At 43.3% G+C, this 19,163-nt stretch overlaps 2 protein-coding genes across 2 annotated transcripts in view; both read left to right on the top strand.

Moving 5' to 3' along the window:
* CFDP1 (craniofacial development protein 1) overlaps positions 1-19,163 on the top strand; it is a 151,475-nt gene that overhangs the window by 25,101 nt on the left and 107,211 nt on the right. The window contains exon 5 of the mRNA XM_025369915.1: positions 18,627-18,746. Coding sequence (XP_025225700.1) covers positions 18,627-18,746 — 120 coding nt within the window. The remainder of the gene's footprint in view (positions 1-18,626; positions 18,747-19,163) is intronic.
* Positions 4,919-5,760, top strand: LOC112613965 (eukaryotic translation initiation factor 1A, Y-chromosomal-like). The gene is made up of 2 exons (XM_025369921.1): positions 4,919-5,251; positions 5,303-5,760. The coding sequence occupies exons 1-2, from the start codon at positions 5,048-5,050 to the stop codon at positions 5,480-5,482; spliced, it is 384 nt and encodes a 127-aa protein (XP_025225706.1). The 5' UTR covers positions 4,919-5,047; the 3' UTR covers positions 5,483-5,760.

Genomic DNA, 19,163 nt, shown 5'->3' with positions numbered 1-19,163 from the left:
TTTTTTTTGAGACGGAGTCTCGCTCTGTCGCCCAGGCTGGAGTGCAGTGGCGCGATCTCGGCTCACTGCAAGCTCCGCCTCCCGGGCTTACGCCATTCTCCTGCCTCAGCCTCCTGAGTAGCTGGGACCACAGGCGCCCGCCACCTTGCCCGGCTAGTTTTTTGTATTTTTTAGTAGAGACGGGGTTTCACCGTGTTCACCAGGATGGTCTCGATCTCCTGACCTCGTGATCCGCCCGTCTCGGCCTCCCAAAGTGCTGGGATTACAGGCTTGAGCCACCGTGCCCGGCCTATTATTCTTAAAAATAATGTTTTCAACAATTATTTATCTAGTGAAGGTATATTTATGAAAAAATTGACATTATCAGTTTTTTTGTTTTGTGTTTGTTTTTGTTTTTGTTTGAGAAAGGGTCTTGCTGTGTTGCCTAGGCTGTTCTTGAACACCTGGGCTCAAGCGATCCTCCAGCCTCGGCCTCTTAAGTAACTGGGACTTCAGGGTTGTACTACTCTCCCTGGCCATTATCACTTTTATAAATGGTATGGAACAAAACTTTTTATTATTAAAAATTTCTCTCTGACATCTTCTTCTTCTGAAAAAAATGTCACACTTATACAAATGTTGCAAGAATAGTGTTATAACAAACACCTACATACCTATCATCCAGATTCACCGCTGGTTAATGTATTGCCTGTCTCTCACCGTTTGTATCTGGGTTTTTCTTTTGTTTTGGCTGAACCATTTGAGATTTACTTGTAGACATTGTGACACCTCAGCCTTTAATACTTTAGCACATGTCTTCTACAACCAGGGGCATTCTCCATTCAGTATAACTCTCATATTCAGTAAAGTTAACATTAGAGCAGATTGCTATCTATGGTGAAGGACCCCAACTTAAAATTTTCAATCTATTGCAGACCAGTACTTTTCTAAAAACATAATACAAAGGAATTACTAGAAAAACAAACATAAAAGTTAACTAATGTTTTACTAAGATTCAGCAGTTACCCTACTACCTCTCTTTGTGGCCATGGGGCTCAGACTGCAGCACCACAGCACTGTGTGCGTATAACTGGGGCCACCTGCCCCCTCCAAGTGTGGGCCTTTTAACCTCTGTCGACAGGTGTGGGGGGAAAAAAAGGATTTAATAGACATAACATTACATTTCAATGCATGTGGTCAAAACGAACCGCAGACAGGAAAAAGGAAAGAATTATGTAACTATACAGGCTGTTCATTGAAAGTGTTAATATACGGGGAATGACTGTTACCTTTTATTCTGTTATTAAGACAAAAAGCTGGCCTGGCATGGTGGCTCATGCCTATAATCCCAGCACTTTGGGAGGCCAAGGTGGGTGGATCGCTTGAGGTCAGGAGTTCGAGACCAGCCTGAGCAACATGGTGAAACACCATCTCTACTAAAAATACAAAAATTAGCCAGGTGTGGTGGTGCACATCTGTAATCCCAGCTACTTGGGAGGCTGAGGCAGGAGAATCGCTTGAATCCGGTAGGCAGAGGTTGCAGTAAGTCGAGATCGCACCACTGCACTCCAGCCTGGGCAACAGAGCGAGACTCTGTCTCAAAACAAAAAAACAAAAAGCTGAGTAAAATATCAATTCTCAGTATTAAATGTCAGACACACACTTTGAATGAGCACTATTTTGTTTTTATTACTATTATTTTTTTGAGATAGAGTCTTGATCTGTCACCCAGGATAGAGTACAGTGGCATGATCTCGGCTATCTGCAACCTCCGCCTCCCCAGTTCAAGTGATTCTCTTGCTTCAGCCTCCCGAGTGTCTGGGATTACAGGTGCCTTCCACCATGCCTGGCTAATTTTTGTGTTTTTAGTAGAGATGGGGTTTCACCGAGTTGACCAGGCTCATCTTGAAATCTTGACCTTATGATCCACCCTCCTCGGCCTCCCAAAGTGCTGGAATTACAGGCGTTAGCCACTGCACCCTGTTTATATTAATATTTAAAGTTTTAATTGTGATGAAAGACCTTATTTCTTTCTTGTTAATCTAAGTTGTATTGATGACTCTGCTCCTCCTGGTGGATAATTTATATGTAAATTATTTCTTTGTTGGTTTTCTCCTTCCTGCCTTCTGTCCACCATTCCATCTTTCACACAATTTTTTTTTTTAACATGGGATCTGCCAGGGTGTAACACAGAGATATTTTCATGGGATCAGAAGTATACATTTTAAAGCAGTTTCATTTAGTTCAGAGTTTTCGTTTTTTGCCTTTATCCAGAATGAGTCTGGATAAAAGTAAAAAATGTACTGTGTTTCGTTTCCTTTCCTTCGTTTCCTTCCCTTCTTTCCTTCCCTCCTTCCCTCCTTCCCTCCCTCCCTCCCTCCCTCCCTTCCTTCCTTTCTTCCTTCAGACTCCCTCCCTCCCTTCCTTTCTTTCTTTTTTTTTTTTTTTTTTGAGACAGAGTCTCTGTTTGTCACCCAAGCTGGAGTGCAGTGACACAGTCTCAGCTCGCTACAGCCTCAACCTTCAGGACTCAAGTCATTCTCCCACCTCAGCCTCCCGAGTGGGTGAGACTACAGGCATATACCACCACGCTTGGCTAATTTTTGTATTTTCTGTAGAGATGGGTTTCACCATTTTGCCTAGGCTGGTCTCGAACTTCTGGGCTGAAGTGATCCTTCTGCCTTCGCCTCCCGAAGTGCTGGGATTGCAGGTGTGAGCCACTGCACCCTGCCTGGGATACTGTGTTTTCAAAGTTTATATTAAATGCTTCATTAGTAGCCATTTTCAATAATTTATGTCGTCAAGTTATAATTAAATTTAAGTTATATTTTAGTGAAAGAAAAAAGGAATTCTGGAAGCTCGAATTTCCTATACATGAATTTTTTTTTTTTGAGACAGGGTCTTGCTCTGTCGTTCACGCTAGCCTCAACCAACTACAAGGCTCAATTGATTTCCCCCGACCTCAGCCTCCTGAGTAACTGGGGCTACAGGTATATGCCACCCGTGCCCATCTAACTTCTTTTTTTTTTTGAGACGGAGTCTTGCTCTGTGCCCCAGGCTGGAGTGCAGTGGCGCGATCTCGGCTCACTGCAAGCTCCGCCCCGCCGGGTTCACGCCATTCTCCTGCCTCAGCCTCCCAAGTAGCTGGGACTACAGGCGCCCGCCACCTCGCCCGGCTAATTTTCTTGTATTTTTAGTAGAGACGGGGTTTCACCGTGTTAGCTAGGATGGTCTCGATCTCCTGACCTCATGATCCGCCCGTCTCGGCCTCCCAAAGTGCTGGGATTACAGGCTTGAGCCACCGCGCCCGGCCTCCATCTAACTTTTAAAATTGTTTTGTAGTGATGTCGTCTCACTGTGTTGCCCAGACTGCTCTTGAACTCCTGGGCTCAAGCGATCCTGCTGCCTTGGGATTACAAATGTGAGCCACCACACCCAGCCATGTGTGAATATTTTTTTAATAGAAAGTACAATTCAAAACATTCTATGAAACATATTAATTTATAGAAACACAAGTTTTCTAACTTTCATTTTTACCCGTATAATTTATTTGCTACTGAAAAACATGTTAAATTACTTTCTTGCCTGGAACTACTAGGATTATTTTTTGATTTTTAGAGACAGGAGCTATCTCACTCTGTCACCCAGGTTGGTGTGTGGTTGTGCAATCGTTGCTTACTGTAATCTTGAACTCACCGACTCAAGTGATCCTTCCATTTCAGCCTCCCACCACAGCCTTCTAAGTGAACATCACCACAACTAGCTAATTATTTTATTTCATTTATTTGTTTGCTTGTTTATCTATCTATCTATCTATCTATCTATCTATCTATCTATCTATCTGTCTATTTGAGACGGAGTCTCTGTTGTCCAAGCTTGAGTGCAGTGGCATGATCTCGGCTCACTACAACCTCTGCCTCTCAGGTTCAGGTGATTCTCCTGCCTCAGTCTCTCGAGGAGTTGGGATTACAGGCATCTGCCACCACACCTGGCTAATTTTTGTGTTTTTAGTACAACTGGTCACCGTGTTGACCAGGTTGGTTTTGAAATCCTGACCTCAAGTGATGCTCCCGCCTCAGCCTCCCAAAGTGCTGGGATTACAGGCGTGAGCTACCGCGCCCGGCTTATTTGTTTATTTTTGTTTATTTATTTATTTTTTATTTTTGAGATGGAGTCTTGCTCTGTCACCCAGGCTGGAGTGCAGTGGTGTGATCTCGGCTCACCACAACCTACGCCTCCCGGGTTCAGGCCGTTCTCCTGCCTCAGCCTCCTGGGTAGCTGGGATTACAGGTGCGCGCCACCACACCCAGCTAATTTTTGTATTTTGAGTAGAAATGGGGTTTCACCATGTTGGCTAGGCTGATCTTGAACTCCTGACCTTGTGATCCACCCACCTTGGCCTCCCAAAGTGCTGGAATTATAGGCGTGAGCCACTGCGCCTGGCCTATTTATTTATTTGTTTATTTTTCATATTTTATTTAATTTTTTTGAGACAGGGTGTCACTCTGTTGCCCAGAGTGGAGTGTAGTGGTACCATCGTGGCCCACTACAGCCGTGATCCCCCAGGCTCAAGAGATCCTTTCACCTCAGCCTCCCTGATACCTGGTGCCAAGACTAGCTTGGTCGGGGAGACCCTAACCCAGTGGCACTGGAGTAATTAAAGACACACACACAGAAATACAGAGGTGTGAAGTGGGAAATCAGGGGTCTCACAGCCTTCAGAGCTGAGAGCTCTGAACAGAGATTTACCCACATATTTATTAACAGCAAGCCAGTCATTAGCATTGTTTCTATAGATATTTGATTAACTAAAAGTATGCCTTATGGGAAACGAAGGGATGGGCCTAATTAAAGGAATAGGTTGGGCTAGTTAACTGTAGCAGGAGCATGTCCTTAAGGCACAGATCGCTCATGCTATTGTTTGTGACTTAAGAATGCCTTTTAGAGAGCTCCGTGGCCAGTCTGTTGTGCGCACCCACCTGAGGCATCTTAGGTCAGCCTGCTCTTAGAGTAGTAGTAACCGCCAGAAAGGAGTCGGAAGAGGTCCCACGAGGCTGTCTTCACCGCTATGCCCAAGAATAAAGGTAAAGGAGGTAAAAACAGGCGCAGGGGTAAAAATGAGAATGAATCTGAAAAAAGAGAGCTGGTGTTTAAAGAGGATGGACAAGAGTATTCTCAGGTAATCAAAATGTTGGGAAATGGACGATTGGAAGCACTGTGTTTCGATGGTGTAAAGAGGTTATGCCATATCAGAGGGAAATTGAGAAAAAAGGTTTGGATAACTACTTCAGACATTATATTGGTTGGTCTACGAGACTATTAGGATAACAAAGCTGATGTAATTTTAAAGTACAATGCAGATGAAGCTAGAAGCCTGAAGGCATATGGCGAGCTTCCAGAGCATGCTAAAATCAATGAAACAGACACATTTGGTCCTGGAGATGATGATGAAATCCAATTTGATGATATTGGAGATGACGATGAAGACGTTGATGATATCTAAATTGAACTGAGTGTTTTTACATGACAAGTTTTCTGAGGATTGTTCTACAGTTGGGATTTTGGCCGTCATCAGTTAAGAAGAGAAATTCATTTAGTGTGTCATTTCTGAAAGCAAACTGATTTATTTTCAATGTTTTAAAGTATTTATTTCTTTGGAAGCTGATGACCCTGAATTATCTTGTTAAATGTTAATACTTTATTGTTTCGATGTAATGGAACTTAGGAATAAAAGACCATAATATTTACCATTAAAAGAAATAAACGAATGCCTTTCCTACTCTAATAACTTCAAGTAATTGGATATTTTGAATACATTTCTGCCTTATAATCATGCTGGGTTCTAATAAGCCCTACTTCCAGCTAATCTGTTTATAGTCTTTCTGTATGTTTCAGTTACTTACATGTTCTCGTAAGGTTTCTGATAAAATTTGAATACAGAAATCTCCATTTAGAATCAGAAAAAAATTGACATTTTTCATATATATCTAACCATATATATTTTTATAGTAACATTGATAGTTTATAAATTGTTTTTGTCCTTTGTGCACTAGTTATTAAGGAAAAAGAATATATCCAACACAGTTTTTAAAGTGTGGCAGTTTTGAGTAGTAATTCAGAATGTGTAAGATTAAGAGTTGCAGAAATTGAACAATAGATGGCAACCAATTATCTTAACATTGGAAATACTAGGATGCCATTTTGTTTTCAAAAGTTATTCATTGTAACCCACTGTTTTGCCTTTCATGAACAAGTGAATTACAATGTATAAATGAAGAACTAATTTCATAATAAATTCTCTAAACTGAAAAAAAAAAAGAAAAAGAATGCCTTTAAGTGGTTTTCTGCCCTGGGTGGGCCAGGTGTTCCTTGCCCTCATTCCCGTAAACCCACAACCTTCCAGCTTGGGCGTTAGGGCCATTATGAACATGTTACAGTGCTGCAGAGATTTTGTTTATGGCCAGCTTTGGGGCCAGTTTATGGCCAGATTTCGGGGGACCTGCTCCCAACACCTGGGAATATAGGTATTGGCCACCATGCCTAGCTAATTTGTTTTTATTTTTTTGAGACGAGGTCTCCCTATGTTGCTTAGGCTCGTCTTGAACTCCTGCGCTCAAGTGATCCTCCTGCCTTAACCTCCCAAAGTGTCGGGATTACAGGCATGAGCCACTGCACCTGGCCTATTTTATTTTTTTGTAGAGATGGGGTCTTGCTGTGTTGCCCAAGGTGGTCTTGACCTCTTGTCCTCAAGTGATCCTCCTGCTTTGGCCTCCCAAAGTGCTGGGATTACAGGTGTGAGCCATCGCGCCTGACTATCGGCATAAATTTTTTTTTCTTTTCTTTTCGTTTCTTTTTTTTTTTTTTTTTTTTGAAACAGGGTTTTTGCTCTGTCACCCAGGCTGGAATACAGTGGTGCAGTCTTGGCTCACTGCAGCCCATGCCTCCTGGGCTCAGGCAATCAATCCTCTCACCTCAGCCTCCTGAGTACCTAGCATTGTAGATGCATACCGCCACGCCTGGCTCATTTGGTTTTTTTTGAGATGCGGTCTAACTCTGTCACCCAGGCTGAAGTGCAGTGGCACAATCTCAGCTCACTGCAACTTTACTTCCTGGGTTCAAGCAATTCTCCTGCCTCAGCCTCCTGAGTAGCTGGACTGCAGGCATGTACCACCATGCCTGGCTAAATTTTTTTTGTATTTTTAGTAGAGAAGAAGTTTCACCTTGTTGGTCAGGCTGGTCTGGAACTCCTGACCTCAAATGATCTGCCTGCCTCATTCTCCCAAAGTGCCAGGATTACAGGCATGAGCCACCATGCCCAGCCTGTTGTGTTTTTTGTATAGCTGGGTTTACCCAGGCTGGTCTCAAACTCCTGGGCTCAAGCCGTCTGCCTGCCTCGGCCTCCCAAAGTGTTGGGATTACAGGTGTGAGCCACCATGCCTGGCACCTGTATAAATTTAAAAAATTACGATTGATTAACAATTGAAATGATTGTAAAAATAAGTTATAAAAATAAATGCTTACATTTTATTACATTTTTAGGCTTTAGTTGACAAAATAATTCTAAACTATCACACACATTGTAATGTCCTACTGCATGTGATTGATAATTCATATCACATGTGACTCACCTTGCAAATCTGACATAACTGAATTTATACTCTGTTTAATGGAAGGGCCGACTGCTCATGTCTTGAGTATTGTGACATTGTCAAATTGCTGTACAAGTTTCTAAATACTACCAGTTTCTGTGCCCATCTCATCTTGGACCAATAACAGGTAGTTTTGCAGTCAAAACTTGAATATCACTATATGCAAATGATTCCATTCAGTTTTTCCCCAGTTATCCCAATAATGTACTTTATAGCTGTATTTCTTGTGCAATCCAAGATCCAATCTAGAAGTCCAATGTGCTATCCGTTGCGCTGTGGAGCCACCTCTAAGATCCAATCTAAGATGAAAACCGTAATTGGTCTTTTGTTGTTGTTTTTGCATTTGGTCTTTTTAAACTCCTTGTACTTAGAACTGTTTTTCATGCCTTTTCTGTATTTCACAACATTGGTTTTAAACTTTTTGTTTTTTGTTTTTTAAGAGTCCAGGCCATTTGTATTGCATAATGTCCCTCAATTTGGATTGCTGCATTGTTTATGATGAGCTTCAGATTAATTATGTTAGACAAAAACACTACATTGATGATGCTTCTCATCCATCAAGAGACTCAACATTGATGGGGATAAGTTAGGCCACCAGTATCTTAAAACAGTACATTCCCGAATTCTTCATTGTAAGGCATCCTTTTCCTTGGTAATTAGTTGTTTTCATGATCCATAAATATTAATAATAATTATTATTTTGAGACAAGGTCTTACTCTATTGCCCAGACTGGAGTGCAGTGGTGTGATCTCGGCTCACTGCAACCTCCACCTCCTGGGTTCAAGCGATTCTTCTGCCTCAGCCTCATGAGTAGCTGGGATTACAGACATCTGCCACCCACGCCTGGCTAAATTTTGTATTTTTAGTAGAGACAGGGTTTCATCATGTTGGCCAGGCTGGTCTCGAACTCCTGACCTCAAATGATCCACCCACTTTGGCCCCCCAGAGTGCTGGGATTACAGACGTGAGCCACCACGCCTGGCCCCATAAATAATTATTGATGATATGAATTAGTAATGTATTTTACTGCCTGAAATCATTCCGGAAGCTATTGAGTTGTCCATCCAGTAGGGGACCAACAGAACACTGACAGTATAAACTTTTAATAGTTTGAAAGTCCTATAAACATAATATAGAAAGTATATTAATGTACCATTAGGAATATAGGTTTAAAAGTTTTTTTGAAGTTAAGTCTTTTTTGGCTTGAATTATTTTCTATGTGTTATGTAGACTCTCTAAGAAATATTTATTTATAACTTCACCAGTGGCCCTCACACAGAGTGTACAAAAAGCTGGTGAATAACTGTTGCTGTAAGAAGTCACTAGGCTGGGCGCAGAGGCACATGCCTGTAATCCCAGCACTTTGGGAGGCTAAGGAAGGAGGATTGCTTGAGTCCAGTAGTTGAAGACCAGCCTGGGCAACGTGGAGAAACTCCATTTGTACAAAAGTGGTGTGTGTCTATAGTCTCAGCTACTCGGGAGGCTGAAGTAGAAGGATCCCTTGAGACCAGGAGGCAGAGGTTGCTGTGTGCCAAGATCGTGCCACTGAACTCCAGCCTAGGTGTCAGAGTGAGACCCTGTCTCAAAAAAAAGTCATAAATTTTCAGTCAAATTAAATGTTGTGGACTTGTTAATAAATACTAAGATAGTTTTGTGCCATAAATTTCCTATTTCAGGTTTGAAAACAAGTGGATGGTAATTTTAAATGTACTTGATGGGTGTTCAGGGAGTTCGCTGTTTTCATAATTTGCCAGGAGAGGGCAGCACCATGTCTATAAAAAAACAAATGAGTATGGAAGCACGTTTTTTCATATAAATTACATTATATTTCAAAATGATGCATGCTTATTACTTTAAAATTCATACGTTACAGAGATATATAACATGAAAAGTGAAAGTTCTGTAACTCCCTTCCCCTAAAGAAAACAAAAACCGGCCGGGTTCGGTGGCTCACGCCTGTAATCCCAGCACTTTGGGAGGCCGAGGTGGGCGGATCACAAGGTCAGGAGATCGAGACCACGGTGAAACCCCGTCTCTACTAAAAATACAAAAATTAGCCGGGCGCGGTGGCGGGCGCCTGTAGTCCCAGCTACTCAGGAGGCTGAGGCAGGAGAATGGTGTGAACCCGGGAGGTAGTGCTTGCAGTGAGCCGGGATCGCGCCATTGCACTCCAGCCTGGGCGACAGCACGAGACTCTGTCTCAAAAAAAAAAAAAAAAAAGAAAAAGAAAACAAAAACCCTGTTAATAGTGGGCATGTTGACAGGATTTTTTTTTTTAACTTAAATTATTTACACTTAAATTTAGGCATTATAAGGAATTCTCATGAGGGGACTTACGAGGTCTGAATTTTCATTGATAACCAGATACAAATTTTTTTTTTTTTTTTTTTTGAGACCGAGTCTGGCTCTGTGGCCCAGGCTGGAGTGCAGTGGCGCGATCTCAGCTCACTGCAAGCTCCAGCTCCCGGGTTCACGCCATTCTCCCGCCTCAGCCTCCCGAGTAGCTGGGACTACAGGCGCCTGCCACCACGCCCGGCTAATTTTTTGTATTTTTAGTAGAGATGGGGTTTCACCTTGTTAGCCAGGATGGTCTCGATCTCCTGACCTCATGATCCGCCCGTCTCGGCCTCCCAAAGTGCTGGGATTACAGGCTTGAGCCACCGCGCCCGGCCCAGATACAAATTTGTTGTATGGATTTGAGCATACGTTTTAATTTCTTCATGTAATTATTTTTGTGTCTGTATCAAGTTAAGAACATTACTACATCTTTAAGAAATGTGAGAAGAGCTAGTGATGATGGGAAGGAATTTGTAGGTCTAAGGGTAAGGTAGTGTTAGCACAAAGTTAGTCTTGGGTTTTCTAACTGTATTTTAATGTTAAATTTTGGGCTTTGGTCTTTTCGTTTTGTTTTTGTCCCCACTTGAAAAATGTTTAGCTTATTAACCTAGGGGAATGGGGGAATATAGTATTTTGTATTCTGCCCTATCACATAACTAGCTGAGCCAGTTAGCTCAGACTTTCCTCAATGATTCACCTTTTGGAAAAAGCCAGTCATGGAAAGTTTCTGCCCAAATAAAGACTTTCAGGAAGTTCTGAGTAAGTGAAAATAAAGTTAAAATGGAATTTCTGCTGAGAACACTTGAATTAACTATTGCTAATAATAGGCCTTTTCCTGTCAGGGTTCCCTCTTGTGCATTAGAGGTGGTCTATAATAATTTAAGTGTTCACAGTTATAAAATAACTGTGAAGATATTTTGATAGTTGAATCCCTTATTGCTTGTTAAAAGTGGAGTTGTTCTAGGCATACTAGCAACACTAGTAATAGTAGCATCTGCTAGTATTACTTGGTGTCAATTACTGAAGTTCCTGAGATAAATATACCAGTGTTTCCTAGTGAATATAGATGGGACTTTGGCACTAAGAAATTATGAGAGATACTCCCACAGTTTATACTTTTTCCATGCTGTTTTTATGCCACTTACTATATATCATGTATTACCATGACCTGCTTTCATGGTTGACTGTTCTGCTGAACTGTGAGCTCCTTAAAAACAAAGGTTATGCCGTATTTTTTTATATGTTCAACATCTAACAGTGCTTGGAGCTAGGTCACTTTTCAGAAAATGTTGACCTGATTGTCTTAGGTGACTCTTTCCAGGTTTGTCATTTCTATAAAGGTAGTAAAAAACAAAACCAAACATGAATTACATAGAGGCTACTTTTCCTTAAGCTATCACTTAGGTCATTTGATTTCATCTTCTCTATCACCGACATTCTAAAACTTCACAGTGATTTGCCTTGATGTGAATCTTTTTATTTTTTATTTTTTTGAGACGGAGTCGCACCCTGTCACACCCAGACTGGAGTGCAATGGCACGATCTCAGCTTACTGCAACCTCTGCCTTCCGGGTTCAAACACATCTCCTGGCTTAGCCTCCTGAGAACCTGGGATTACAGGTGCCTTCCACCACGCCCAGCTAATTTTTGTTTGTTTGTTTATTTTTGAGACGGAGTGTTGCTCTATTGCCCAGGCTGGAGTGCAGTGGCATGATCTCGGCTCACTGTAAGCTCCACCTCCCGGGTTCACGCCATATTCCTGCCTCACCGTCCCCAGTAGCTGGGACTATAGGCACCCGCCACCACGCCCGGCTAATATTTTATATTTTTAGTAGAGACAGGGTTTCACCGTGTTAGCCAGGATGGTCTCGATCTCCTGACCTCATGGTCTCCCAAAGTGCTGAGATTACAGGCGTGAGCCACTGTGCCCAGCCAGTTTTTGTATGATTTAATAGAGACAGGGTTTCACCATGTTGCCAGGCTGGTCTGGAACTCCTGACCTCATGATCCGCCCACCTCGGCCTCCCAAAGTGTTGGGATTACAGGTGTGAGCCACCACGTCCAGCCGGATGCTTTTAAATTGGCTGCATCCATTGTTCTATGGCTCTTTTTATGGAAGCTTATCCTTCACTTCTAGGACGTTTCTTTTATTGTTTTTAACTTCCCCATATTTTCTGTTTTTGTGAAATTCATATTAGTAGAATTGATACGACAGGCCAGGGCAGGCTAGGCTGAGGTAACAAACTCAGCAACTCAGTAGCATAATACAGTACATTATTTCTTACTGGTGTAAAGTCCAGTGTGAGGTGGGTAGCACTCTATCTTGTAACTCAATTGTATAGAACACCTAGGCTTCAGGGTTGCTCTGGCAAAGGAAGCATGAATACATAGATTTTCATGTAGTTCCTCTGTTTTCAGAATGGACTTCAGCCATGCCTTTTGAGTCTGGAACTTCTGTGGTTTTCATTTCTCCAGAGTAATGGGTTCTGCTGAATTGGGGATGGGGTAGAGCAGTAGCCTATGGTATGAGGTGCTGCTGAAGGAGATCTGGGACCTAGTTGCTCCTGATGGAGAATTCTAACTGGTTTTCGCCCTATTCCTTTCCTCTACCTCGAAAGGTTCCTGGTATCTCAATTTAATGAGCCTTTCTAGGGTACAGTAGTACACATTGGCTTGCCTGTTTTTGGCCATTCCACATGGCTATAGGCTTAGGAGATCAGAGAAAACAAAAACCAAATCTAGTTATTACTTGTCTACTTGCTTTCTACTTTCTTTTTTTTTTTTTTTTTTTGAGACAGGGTCTCACTCTGTTGCCCAGGCTATATATAGTACCACGATAATAGCCAACTGTAACCTTGAACTCCTGGCTTCAAGCGATCTTCTTGCCTCAGCCTCCCAGGCAGCTGAGACTACAGGTGCACACCATGATGCCTGGCTAATTTTTTTTTTTTTTTTTTTGAGATGAAGTTTTGCTCTTGTTGCCCAGGCTGGAGTGCAGTGGCACAATCTCGGCTCACTGCAACCTCCGCCTCCTGGGTTCAAGCGATTCTCCTGCCTCAGCCTCCCAAGCGGCTGGGATTACAGGCATGTGCCACCACGGTGGCCTGGATAATTTTGTATTTTTAGTGGAGACAGGGTTTCTCCATGTTGATCAGGCTGATCTCAAACTCCTGACCTCAGGTGATCCGCCCACCTCAGCTTCCCAAAGTGCTGGGATTACAGGCGTGAGCCACTGCGCCCGGCCGATTTTTAAAAAATTTTTGTAGAGACAGGGTCTTGCCGTGTTGCCCAGGGCTCAGGTAATCCTCCTGCCCTTGGCCTCCCAAAGTGCTGGAATTACAGGCCCCAGCTACTGCACCTGGCTGCTTTCTACTGTCAGAAAATTTGGGCTGGGCACGGTGGCTCACGCCTGTAATCCCAGCACTGGGAGGCCAAGGCAGGAGGACCGCTTGAGCCCAGGAGTTTGAATCCAGCCCAGGCAACATGGTGAGACCCTGTCTTTAAAACATAAAAAAAGAAGAAAATTCTATTGACATCCCTTTTCTGTTACATTTCTTCTCATTATCCTTGTGTAGTTTCATCTTTTTAAACTTGCCACTATTTAGTAGGGTTTTGGCAGGATTGGAATAAAGCATGTGTTCAGATTACTATATGTAAGTGGCAGCTTCTGCTTGTTCTTCATTAGCTGGTCTGCCCCAGATTCTACCCAGAGCAAGGAAATTTAAAGGTACCCTTTCTAGTTTAGTACTCTGGAACACTGCGTTAAGCCTGAGATTTGGATGTGGGTTTATTTTGTAATTTTTAAAACAGTGTAAGAAAGCACCTCAAAATTTAGTGACTTTAAAAAATAATTGTTTTATTTTAATTTCTCTTGATTCCAGGGGTAGCTGGGCTCAGCTAGGCCGTTCTTACTCAGGGTCTGTTGTACAGTTGTAATCAGATAGTGGCTAAGTATGGAACCACTTCACAAGTTTCCTTACTCCCATGTCTGATGCCAGAGCTAGGTCAAACACCTGGGGGTTGGTACAGGCTTCTCAGACGTCTTGTCTCTGTGTGATCTTCCTATATGATCTCTCCAACATAGTGGCTGCAGAGTAACCAGACTTGTTTTGTGGTAGCTTGGAGTTTCAAAGGTACATTCTTGAGAAAGACTGAGACAGGGACAGACAGACAGAGCGTGCCAGGTGGAAACTATATCATCTTTTATTCGCTAGCCTCAGAAGTCATGTCGTGTCACTTCCACAGAACTCTTTGAGTTGAGACAGCCACGAAAGCCCATTCACTGTCAAGGGGTGATGACACAGACTCCCCCTCTAACTGGGGTAGTATCAGATTTCTGAAAGAGCATGTGGGGATGGGAAATTTGTGGCAACCATCTTTGGAATATACTATCTGCTATAGGGTTCTCTCTAGCATTGCTGCTTAATCTCAGGATAGCCTTGAATAAGTAACATAACCTTATATTTCAGTTTTCTTACTCACAAAGTGTAAATGTGTCAGTCAGCTCCTGCTACACTAGTGCTGTGTGGCACACCATTCCAAAACTCAGTGATATACAATGATAAGCATTTACTTGTTGCCTGTGTTCCTCTAAGTATCTGAGATTGAGTGATTTAGACTCGGCTCAGCTCAGCTCCAAGCTGCTTGTTTGTTGGATTCAGGTCTGCAGCATGTCTTTCTGCCATTTTGGACCAGCAGACAGTTGAGGGGTATTCATTCTCCTTATGACTCAAGGGACGAATTCAAGGGGCAGGAGAAACAGCACAAACATGTTTAAACTTCTCTTCCTCTCAGATCAGCTAATACTTCATTGGCCTTTGAAGCAAGTCATGTATCCAAGCTCAGCATCAGTGGAGTAGGGAAGTATTTTTTTTGTTTTGTTTTGGTTTTGTCCTTTTATTTTTATTTATTTATTTATTTATTTATTTGAGATGTAGTGTCACTCTGTTGCCTGGGTTGGAGTGCGGTGGTGGGATCTCGGCTCACTGCAGCCTCTGCCTCCGGGGTTCATGTGGTTCTCCTGCCTCAGCCTCCCGAGTAGCTGGGACTACAGGCACCTGCCACTATGCCCAGCTAATTTTTTGTACTTTTTTTAGTAAAGACAGGGTTTCACCATGTTGGCCAGGCTGGTCTTGAACTCCTGACCTCATGATCTGCCCGCCTTGACCTCCCAAAGTGCTGGGATTACAGGCGTGAGCCACTGCGCCCAGCCTGTTTTTTTCTTTTTGAGACGAAGTTTTGCTGCGTTGTCCAGGCTGGAGTGCAGTGATGCTGTCTCAGCTCACTGCAACCTCTGCCTCCCAGGTTCAAGCGATTCAGCCTCCTAAGTAACTGGGATTACAGGCATGCACCACCCAGTTAATTTTTGTATTTTTAGTAGAGATGGGGTTTCATCATGTTGGCCAGGCTGGTCTTGAACTCCTGACCTCAAATGATCTGCCCACTTCGGCCTCCCAAAGTGCCGGAATTACAGTCGTGAGCCACCGTGCCTGGCCCTGGGCTCACTATTATAGCACATCCTAAAGTGCTGGTATTACAGGCATGAGCCACTGTACCTGACCTGGTTTTAAAACAAAAAAATGCTGGGCGCGGTGGCTCACGCCTGTAATCCCAGCACTTTGGGAGGCTAGGCGGGTGGATCACGAGGTCAGAAGATGAAGACCATCCTGGCTAACACGGTGAAACCCCGTCTCTACTAAAAATACAAAAAAATAAGCCAGGCGTGGTGGCAGGCACATGTAATCCCAGCTACTTGGGAGGCTGAGGCAGAAGAATGGCGTGAACCCAGGAGGTGGAGGTTGCAGTGAGCCTAGATCGCATCACTGCATTCCAGCCTAGGAGACAGAGCAAGACTCCATATCAAACAAAAACAAACAAACAAACAAAAAAAAAACAAGAAAAAACTTACCAGAGGGCTACAAAAGAGGCCACCGCTGCTGGCCATAATAGACTGCATTTAAACAAAATTCCTCAGGTGTTTTTGTTAACCTGGAAAGCCTAGGCAGGGATTAAACATTTCTCCTTCTCTCTTTATCTGAATTCTCAGGTACCATAAATACACTTTATTTGAGCCGTTAGGACCCAGTTTTAGTGAAGATAATTTTTTCAGATTTGAAATTAGACAAAATTCTCAGTCATGTTGCTTTCGTCCATTCTCAAATTATTGCTACTTTAACCAATTTTAAGGGATTTTGTTTCATCTTTGGGTTGTTTTGGATATAAAACAAGAGTCTTCTGCAGAGTCTTCTCTATTTATTTATTTATTTTTGAGACAGAGTCTCGCTCTGTTGCCCAGGCTGGAGTGCAGTGGCGTGGTCTCAGCTCACTACAACCTCCACCTCCTGGATTCAAGCAGTTCTCCTGCCTCAGCCTCCCGAGTAGCTGGGATTACAGGCGCCTGCCACCACGCCCAGTTAATTTTTTGTATTTTTAGTAGAGACAGGGTTTCACCACGTTGGCCAGGCTAGTCTCGAATTCCTGACCTCATGTTCCGCCTGCCTTGGCCTCCCAAATTGCTGGGATTACAGGCATCAGCCACCGCGCCTGGTGGCCTCTTTTTTTTTTTTTAAACCCTTATTTTTCTCCTTGAAATAGTGCCAGCCTAGGCATTATTTCCCAGTTCTATCACCCATATTCCCAATATTCCATCTCTCCATCTCAGCTTTCACTGGACATTTAAGTCTGAGTGCTAATCTGCATGTGGGGTGCAGTGTGAGGGCGTTTTTCAGCCTTCATGTCAGTAACCCAGCATGGAGATTTAGTATTGACTGCTGCAGTGTATTTCATGCTGAGAAGTCATGGAGGGGAGATAGACTACATTTAAACAACATTCCTCAGGTGTTTTTGTTAACCTGGAAAGCCTAGGCAGAGATTAGACATTTCTCCTTCTCTATCTGAATTCTCAGGTACCATAAATACCTTTATTTGATCCTTTAGGACTCAGTTTTAATGAAGATAATTGTTTCAGATTTGAAATTAGACAAAATTCTCAGTCATGTTGCTTTTGTCCATTCCCAAATTATTGCTAATTTAGCCAGTTTTAAGGGATTTTGTTTCATCTTTGGGCTGTTTTAGGGAGATACAATTTATACACATTGTTGTTTCATTTGTTAATTTTAGTGAGGGAAAGTGTCTTTTCTTTTTTGAGATGGCGCCTTGCTCTGTCGCCCAGGCTAGAGTGCAATGGCATGATCTCGGCTCACTGCTACTTGGGAGGCTGAGGCAGAAGAATTGCTTGAACCCAGGAGGCAGAGGTTGGGAGCCAAGCATGGTGCACACCTGCAGTCCCGACTATTTTGGAGATTGAGGAGGAAAGAATGCTTGAGGCCAGAAGTTTGAAGTTGCAGTGTGCTGTGATCACTCCTGTGAATCACCACTGCACTCCAGCCTGGGCAACATAGTGAGCGAGACCTTGTCTCTAAAAAAGAAAGAAATTAACATTGGTACAGTGCCATTCACTAAACGATAGACTTCAGATTTTGACAGTTTTTCCACTAATAATCATGTGTGTTCTAGGACCCAAACCCATTTTCCACCTTTAGTTAATTGTCATGTCTCCTTGGTCTCCTCCCGTCCCATGAGAGTTTCTCGGCCTATATTTTTCATGATATTGCCTTTGGAAAGTGCTGGTCAGGTATTTTGTAGAATGTCTCTTCATTTGGGTTTGCTTCGTGATTTCTCATTAGAATGAGGTTATGGATGTTGGAGAGACCACCAGAGAGGAGACTTGCCCTTCTTATCTCATATATCAATGTATTACTGATATATTACTGATGTTAGCTTTAATCATTTGGCAAGGTGGAGTTTGTCAGATGTCTCCACTGCAAAGTTTTCCCTTTAAATTTATGGTTTTATATTGCTTTGTTCTTCCTTTTTTTTTTTTTTTTTTTTTGAGACGGAGTGTCACTCTGTTGCCAGGGCTGGAGTGCAGTGGCGCAATCTTGGCTCACTGCAACCTCTGCATCCTGGGTTCAAGTGATTCTCCTGCCTCAGCCTCCCGAGTAACTGGGACTGCAGGCTCCCACCACCACGCCCAGCTAATTTTTATATTTTTAGTAGAGACGGGGTTCACCATGTTGGCCAGGATGGTCTCGATCTGTTGACCTCATGATCCGCCTGCCTCGGCCTCGCAAAGTACTGGGATTACAGGCGTGAGCCACCGCACCCAGCCGGGAAAATGTCTTTATTGAAAGTTATTGTAGGGCCGGGCGCGGTGGCTCAAGCCTGTAATCCCAGCACTTTGGGAGGCCGAGACGGGCGGATCACGAGGTCAGGAGATCGAGACCACCCTGGCTAACACGCTGAAACCCCGTCTCTACTAAAAAATACAAAAAACTAGCCGGGCGAGGTGGCGGGCGCCTGTAGTCCCAGCTACTCGGGAGGCTGAGGCAGGAGAATCGCGTAAACGCGGGAGGCGGAGCTTGCAGTGAGCTGAGATCCGGCCACTGCACTCCAGCCTGGGCGACAGAGCGAGACTCCGTCTCAAAAAAAAAAAAAAAAAAAAAAGAAAGTTATTGTAGTAAACTTTTATCATAATGCTGAGCATCCAGAATTTATTGAAAGCCCAGTGGATCTTTTTCTAGTTGTCTTTATTTCCTTTTCTAGCTTGTTTCTTTGTCTTTATTCTTCTTGTAAGCTTGATGTCTTTTTCCTTGGCACAGGGTGACTAAGGAAGTGGATGCTACATCTAAAGAGGCCAAATCCTTCTTCAAGCAGAATGAGAAAGAAAAACCACCAGCTAATGTCCCTTCAGCTCTGCCGTCACTCCCTGCTGGGTCAGGGTGAGTATTTGAGTCTCAGTCCCTGATGTACTTGGCATGTTGAAGAAGCTTTCAGTGCAAATACCTGCTTTCGCTGCAGATCAAACTCCTTGCCTGAGAGAGAGAGAATTATGATGCTGGTTTGCCTTTGCTGCAATGTTTACCAGAATGGAAGATGCAAAGGAAAATTAGCCATAACTTTCTCAGGAGGATTGCTTGAGCCCAGGAATTTGTGATTAGCCTGGGCAATACATTAAGACCCTGTCTCTTAGAAAAAAAATTAGCTGGGCATGGTGGCTTGCACCTGTGTCCCAGCTACTGTGGAAGCTGAAGCAGGAAGATCACTTGAGCCGAGAAGGTTGAGGCTGCAGTGAGCCGTGATTGTGCCACTGCACTCCAGCCTGGGTGACAGAGAGAGATCCTGTCTCTTTAAAAAAA

Source organism: Theropithecus gelada, chromosome 20 (genome assembly GCF_003255815.1).
Source record: "Theropithecus gelada isolate Dixy chromosome 20, Tgel_1.0, whole genome shotgun sequence".
Classification (NCBI taxonomy): Eukaryota; Metazoa; Chordata; class Mammalia; order Primates; family Cercopithecidae; genus Theropithecus; species Theropithecus gelada.
This window is presented reverse-complemented; position numbering and strand designations above follow the sequence as displayed.